The 7327-nt window shown below is 32.0% G+C and overlaps 1 protein-coding gene across 2 annotated transcripts; it reads left to right on the top strand.

Moving 5' to 3' along the window:
* The first annotated feature begins 443 nt into the window (after window positions 1–443).
* Window positions 444–2738, top strand: LOC104121350 (heat stress transcription factor A-7a-like). Of its 2 annotated transcripts, XM_009633324.4 has the most exons (3): window positions 444–1083; window positions 1618–2351; window positions 2539–2738. In XM_009633324.4, exons 1-3 carry the CDS (start codon window positions 772–774, stop codon window positions 2546–2548), a joined length of 1056 nt encoding a protein of 351 aa, XP_009631619.1. In that variant the 5' UTR covers window positions 444–771; the 3' UTR covers window positions 2549–2738. The 2 variants fall into 2 exon arrangements, with proteins under 2 accessions (XP_009631619.1, XP_009631618.1); XM_009633323.4 differs by having other exon boundaries at window positions 445–1083; window positions 1618–2738.
* The last annotated feature ends 4589 nt before the right edge of the window (window positions 2739–7327 follow it).

Consider the following 7327-nt stretch of genomic DNA (forward strand, 5'->3'; position numbering starts at 1 on the left):
TCTTGGTGGTAGATAGTTTTCAAAATATTTTAAAGATGTCAGCCAATAATAGGAGAGTTTCACAATCCCATCAATCCAATTTCCTAAACCGCTGCATCAAAAACCAAAACCACTACTTGCAACTCCTGTGGACCCAAACCACACCTCCACCATACCTAAGTTCCAGAACTTTCCTCTCATATTCTGAAGAGAACCTTCCCCTCCTCCCAATTTCCCAATGAGAGACTACATATTAAAATAATGTATAATATTTTTTGATAAAAAGAAATTGGATAATTACATATTAAAATATTGAATAGAAGAGAAGCACAAGGAGGAAGATGCTCACTCCCCAAATGCCTAGAAGTCTAGAAACTTCCATTAAAACTATTTTACTTTTTATTATTACCCCTTCTTAAAATAGGAGGTGAATTGCTGATTTCTATTTATATATTTATATCCCTTTTAACACTTACTTCCAAAGCTTCTTTTATCCATTGTTTCTCTTGTTTATTCAGTAAAAAAAAACAGCATAAACTACCTTCCCCAAAGAAGAAACTTTAGATTTCCAAAAGTCTAATCCAAACTTCTTTTCCTGATTTATATAGAATCATAGTACTTGATCAGTTTGCATCCTTCATTTCTTCTTTTTCTTCCCAAAGGTACAATCTTTCTACTGTTTTTCACTGCCAAACACTCCCTTAAAATTTTGGGTTGTCCAAATCATCCTAACTTCAAGTACGATAATATGTACTTACAACAACAACAACTACGCCGTTGGGAGTACTTACAATGATGAATCCATTGTACTCGGTGAAAGAGGAGTACCCCGGATCAAGCTCCGGTGGTGGCGGCGGTGAGCCACCGCCGCCGGTAATGACATCACCACAGCCAATGGAGGGGCTACACGACATTGGTCCACCACCATTCCTCACAAAGACATATGAAATGGTGGATGATTCAAGCACAGATCATGTTGTTTCTTGGAACAGAGGTGGTCAAAGCTTTGTTGTTTGGGATCCTCATGCCTTCTCCACTAGTCTACTCCCCAGATTCTTCAAACATAACAACTTCTCTAGCTTTGTCAGACAACTAAATACTTATGTAAGTTCTCAATCTGGTCTTTATAATGCATCTTGAAGTGGGAAATTTATTTTTCAAATTAGTATTATTGTTATGTTTTTTGGTGCATTAAACGTTGCTCCTGATTGCTAAATCTTTGTGAACACACAAGTGAATCCACCTTATGGCCTGCTTCAGTGTTTACAAGGCTATTAGTAGGAAGGAAAATCTCAAAAAAAATTCCCACTTTTACTGTTTACTTGCCTATGTGAAACTTAACCTTTTAGAATTGTGTTCTTAATTTCAGACGAATTAAGATATTCAAAAAAGGTCCTCTCTGATCTGGATGTTCAAATGATGCTTCCTTCAAGTTCTCAGCTGCTTGGTAAAACCTATTAGTAGTAAAATATTTATCATACGGTCCACAAGTTGTGCGGACCAAAAAGAAGAAAAAAAAATTCACAAGTCTCAAGATTCAAGAATGGTTTGCTATCAGAAGAAAAAGAAAAAAGATAAGATAGCTCTTGCAAAATTGGATGATGATACTGAGCTGTAGATGGAATTTGATTGTTGCAGGGATTTAGAAAGATTGATCCAGATAGATGGGAATTTGCAAACGAGGCATTTCTAAGGGGAAACAAACAGCTTCTAAGGAATATCAGGAGACGAAAAACAACTAATTCTCAGCTTCTGCCTACAGAACAAGCTCTTGGTCCTTGTGTTGAATCAGGAAGGTTCGGATTTGATGGAGAAGTTGATCGATTGAGGCACGACAAGCAAGTTTTAATGATGGAATTAGTGAAGCTTAGACAGCAACAACAAAACACTCGATCTTACCTTCGATCGTTGGAGGTTAGGTTACAAGGAACACAGAGGAAGCAACAACAAATGATGAATTTCTTAGCAAGAGCTATGCAAAATCCCGAGTTTGTCCAACAGTTGATCCGACAAAAAGAGAAAAGAAAGGAACTAGAAGAGGCTATAACTAAAAAAAGACGACGACCTATTGATCAAGGGCCTAGTACATTGGATGTTGGAGGATCAAGCCGTCCCATAAAATCAGAACCTTTGGAATTCGGAGAGGGTAGTGGATTCCAAGTATCCGAACTTGAAGCACTTGCATTAGAAATGCAGGGATTTGGTAGAGCAAGAAGGGACCAACACGAAGAAGAGACGAGAGAAGGGCTCGGGCAATTTGGCAACACGGATAGAGAACTCGACGAGGGATTCTGGGAAGAGCTATTTAACGATGAGGACGTGTCTGGAAATGAAGATGGCGAAGAGGAAGATGTAAATGTCTTGGCAGAGAGGTTGGGTTTCTTGGATTCGAGCCCTTAGTAGAAGCCTGTAGACTAATTTAGTTGGTGCAATTTTTCGAAAACTCCTGGACCATGAACATCTAAACTAGTAAAACAGATCATGTAAAATCTTGTATGGACCTAAATTGTTTTATTTACTACTCTTACTATTTAACTTATATCTCTTGATTCTGTGTAGTTGGTTCTGAAGTGTTCAATGAAGAATGAAGAAAGCAGCTAAATGGATATGACTGCCTAATCTTTGGTAGTTTTTCTTCTGGAACCAATATTCCAGTCCCTTTCTGTGTAAATTTAGGCCTTATTAGTCATAACATAGTAGGATTTTTAATGTCATTTCAACTTTTCGCAATTGACAGGATAGATTTTTGAAGCACTCAAGAGTCAAGTCTGAAAATTTCTTCTTGGTGTTTCTGGTTACTTTAACATTCTGAATAACTGGTTTCCTTCCACTGCCTTTATTACATCTTAACTTCTCAGTCTTGTTTTTCTCTGGATCCAAATGCAGGCATAGGTTATGCAGATTTTGGTCAAGTCTATTGGTCTTTGAAGGTTGTTGTAAATTCTCACTTTGGGTGATATATTGGTCATTAAGTAATGTTGCAATATTTTGTTTATGTGGTGTTTAGATTGCTGTCTTGATGATGAAGCAGCTAAAAGTAGAAATGCCAGTTACTCCAGAATCAAGATTTTATTTGAAGTGTCGGTTTATAACTACTTTTGCCGGTAAAGGTTATTGTTGCCGGTTAGGGTTGGCAAACGGGCGGGTTGGTTGGATATAGGCAGGTGGAAACAGATAATGTAAAGACGAATAAAATATCCTATCCTATCCATAATTAATAAAGATAGAAAATGAATTAATCGATAAATAATATGGATATTCATATTATCCATGGCTTCTTGAATGTGATCACTTTTGGGAGAATTTCTAGCTAGCGTTTGGACATAGATTTGATTGAAACTTGAAAAAAAAGTTTTTGAAGTTGTGTTGAAAAATAACTTTTGAAAGTTGGAAGTTGTGTTTGGACATGCATTATATTTGAAGAAAAGTTAAAATTTTGTGAGTGGAGAGAATATTTTCACCCAAAAACTGTCCTAAACCAGTTTTTGGGAACTTGAAAATTTTCGATTTTTTTCCTCCTAAAACATGATCATATTTAATAAACAAACAATGTTTTCAATCTTTTTTTTTTTTTGAAAAGCTGAAGCCAAAATCTATGGCCAAACGGGAGCTTAGTCTCTCAAACTTGAGGAACCCTCAATTATAGTCTTTACAAATATAAAAGTTAAATCCATACGCTATCCATTTTTAAGTGGATAATATGGATCTTATCCATATTTACCCATTTTAAAAAAAATCATTATCCAACCCATTTTTTAATAGACTAGTATCTATGAACGTGCGTTGCACGTTAATAATGGCACATGATGATTTAAACATTTATTTATATGAAGGAACAATAAAATTTAATTAATGAAAGAAATTTTATGTATAATAATACACCAATTATCTAAATGCCGAAAAATATTATTACATTAGCATAACACATGAATTTAAAATAAAATAACATCATCAAAACTTACGCAAATGATCAATTTTGTCATGTTAGTTGGATAATTATGTATTATAGTTTAAAAGTATTTAATGTGATGGTATCTTAACGAACACTTCTTTGAGTGCAATATTTTTTTGTGTATGTTTCCTCCTGAGTAAAGGGGCTTGGGGATAGAGGGTTTTCTCTTTTTCTACGAGATGCTGGGAATCCCGTTGAGTTGCTCTAGCTTAACCAGAACTCTTGTTGTCAATCTTAATATCTCTCTTAAAAGTGCAACATATAGTTGTTCGTGCAAGAAAATATATTGCGGTAAGTATAGTCCAATATTTAGGATGTTTGTCCTTATGCTTTATTTATTATATTTGCAAAACATAACATACTAAAAATTATTTTCATACAAATTTAAAAGGATATTCCTTAGTTTCGGAAGACGAAAGTTGAATTTAAGGATAAGAATATACTTAGAAGCACATTGACTAGTATCATAATTTTTGCACGTATGACGTTATTGTAAAAACTTCTATATACCATCTGTGTGCTATTACATAAGTTATTCGGCGTATCTAAATTTTTCAGTAGCATGACGGCCACGAGCATATTTTTCTTCAAAATCAAACTATATACGATGGAATATCAATTTTAACTTAGTTCATTATATAAACAGTGGCACTAACATACGTAAAAAATAATAAACTTGACAACAAACATGTATGGTAGAATGCCATTTGGTATTAAAGTATTTAAGTATTCTTCTTGGTAGTAATTATTGGTATCATTTTCTGCTAAGTCAGAAACAGAATAACATTTTGTTTTTACTATAAAATTATACAATCAACCTTTTATTTAGTTAATCAACATATTCATTTCTGCTAGCTAAGATATTTTTTAAATCTATCATACAATTGCACAAATTGCGTTTTAATCTAATGATAGAAATATTTCTCTTATTAGATGCTCTATTATTGCCATTGTGATTGATTACCAAGTGTTCAGGAAGAACCAAATCATCTTTTTATGGATGCTCTTCTTCATTTCTGACACGAAGCAAGAAGACACTGAATACTGAATCTGTTCTTACTTTATATTTCTTGTCAGTTGAATCTTTTTCATTTGAGGCTAGAAGTATAACTTCGCAAGCTAGCTTTTACAGTATCTGCTTTTGTCGATTTTGAAACTACTGGTAGTGCGTGACATAAATTACATCCCAAACCATTAATTTTTCACCAAACGGTTCATTAATATCCAATATATCTCTAGAACTCCGGGCAATTATTTCGATCGTTTGACACTTAGCCATAAGTGCTTCATCCCATATTATCAATTTTGCATTCCTTATAAATTTAGCACCATTGCTCTTCTTTGATATATATGTGATGGTTATTTAAGTTGTTTGAAGAGGTATATCAAATCTAAAGTGGGTGCCTCACAATAAAATCGCTGTTGTTATACCAATTTCTATTATTGCTAACAGTATCATGCCTCTTGATATGATATTTGTAAGTAATGCATGACATAGAAATATTATTTCGATTCCTCCGGAGGCATCTACAAAGAATAATCCCGTTATAGTAGTGTCGACTCTTTATAATATAGTCTTGAAAAATTATTCTTGTTTAAGATTTAGCTTTGATTGTGCTTCCTCAGACACTTGTATATCATTTTGATTCTTAATAATATACTAACCTTTTTTATTTTGTGTTCTAACGCTCTTTTTATGGAATAAATTTATGTACCCTAAGATTTTTTTTAACTTGAATAAGAATTTTGCTCATATGATGAATTTAAAAAATAGTTGAATTGGATTCTCTTGCTAAATAATTAATTAAAAGATTTAATTATTTAGTTTTAAAATAAAAATTATTTATTCTATGTTGATTCAGATCTTAATATTAATTCATCTCTTGTTTTGAATATTTAATCTTAATTATAATTTTATCCACCATAAATTTTACTTTCAAAGAGTAAAAAAATTGATATGACATTTCACTTTTAGATCTTTATGTTTGTAGAATCATTAGTGGTATTGACTCTTACCAACCATCTTTTTTCTCTTTCTCACACATTTATATTATTAAATATTTTCTTAGTTGTTTAATAATTGGGTATTTTTTAATATTACATGAAAAATTGATTAAAAAAATATTATTTGAGTAGGAAAATAGTTCTAATATAATATAAAAATATATTATTGTAGGGTATTTTCTTTTCCCAGTTTCAACTCTTTATGCAGTCCATTTAATATTACTTTTATTTTTTTCTTGGTATTGAATATTATGGAGTGGTAATGTATTGCCAATACGGAGGATTCTTATAAAATTGATTTTATTAAACCTTCCTATATATTTTTAATAAGAATTTAATAGATAAAATTTTATTAATTTTAAAATCTTAAATATTAAAAATTATCATAAAATGTACCGTAGTCAAAAAATAGGTTATTACAGTTATGTCCTCTTCCTATGAGTTATTTCGTTCAATATTTTAGGGCTATTTTAGTATATTAATATTGTATTTATACTTTTATAATAATACATGCTCTCCTTTTTCTAAATGAATTTGGACAATATAATACATTCTCAAATTAAATTAGCAATAAGATATTATAATACGTTTTCAAATTATATTAGTGATAGGAATTTTTAAGAAGTATATCCTGAAAATAATAGGATTACATGACTAAAGATATTTACTTGTTCAATTTTATATGAATTAGACAGCCCGAAAATAGTTATATTAATAGGATTCCTAAAGGTAATCATGTAGGATTCCTAACGTGTAGTATTATGTTCTAAAACTAATAGGATTATAAGGCTAATATCTAGAATTTCGGTTATATCCTTTTATTATGAGTTATTATGCTTAATATTATAAGGTTATTTTGTAAACCGACATTATATTCATACTTTTATAATAATATAGATAGATAATATGAATGAGTAACTATTTTTTTAAGTCCATTTTGCCACCACTATTGCCAATTAATGCGGCCGTCTCTGTTTGTGGGAAATGTATAAGTTCATCTCCTAAATCCTAACAAAATTTGCTTCTTTTAGTTGGCCCCGTGCTAGCCAGTCTATTAGATTTTTCCTTTCCTTGCGTCTGTTGTTTTCAACATGTCTTGGGCAAATACAAATCTAGGATCTTAAGAATGAGTGTGATCTTATTATATGTGTTCATTTTAATTCACTTATTCATACATTTATATACACCGTTCAAATCGAATTACAATTAACATCAATTGAATTATTGAACTAGTCGGTGATACCAAGTAGAATTTCGGATCGCTTCAATGGAACTACAGTATAAAATTTTACTGAGACATCATCCCTGTCAAGCCATAGTCCTGTCAAGCAAACCTTAAACTATGGTCCTCCTCATGACTCTCTCAACGCCCACATGACTAATACGAGTCTT

The sequence above is a fragment of the Nicotiana tomentosiformis genome, chromosome 1, assembly GCF_000390325.3.
Source record: "Nicotiana tomentosiformis chromosome 1, ASM39032v3, whole genome shotgun sequence".
Lineage (NCBI taxonomy): Eukaryota > Viridiplantae > Streptophyta > Magnoliopsida > Solanales > Solanaceae > Nicotiana > Nicotiana tomentosiformis.

What these genes read in the sequence shown, in the direction of transcription:
- LOC104121350 (XM_009633323.4), top strand. Translation starts at nt 772, where the DNA reads ATGATGAATCCATTGTACTCGGTGAAAGAGGAGTACCCCGGATCAAGC. An exon ending in TCAGACAACTAAATACTTAT is followed by an intron (nt 1,084 to 1,617) that starts GTAAGTTCTCAA and finishes TGATTGTTGCAG; the next exon opens with GGATTTAGAAAGATTGATCC.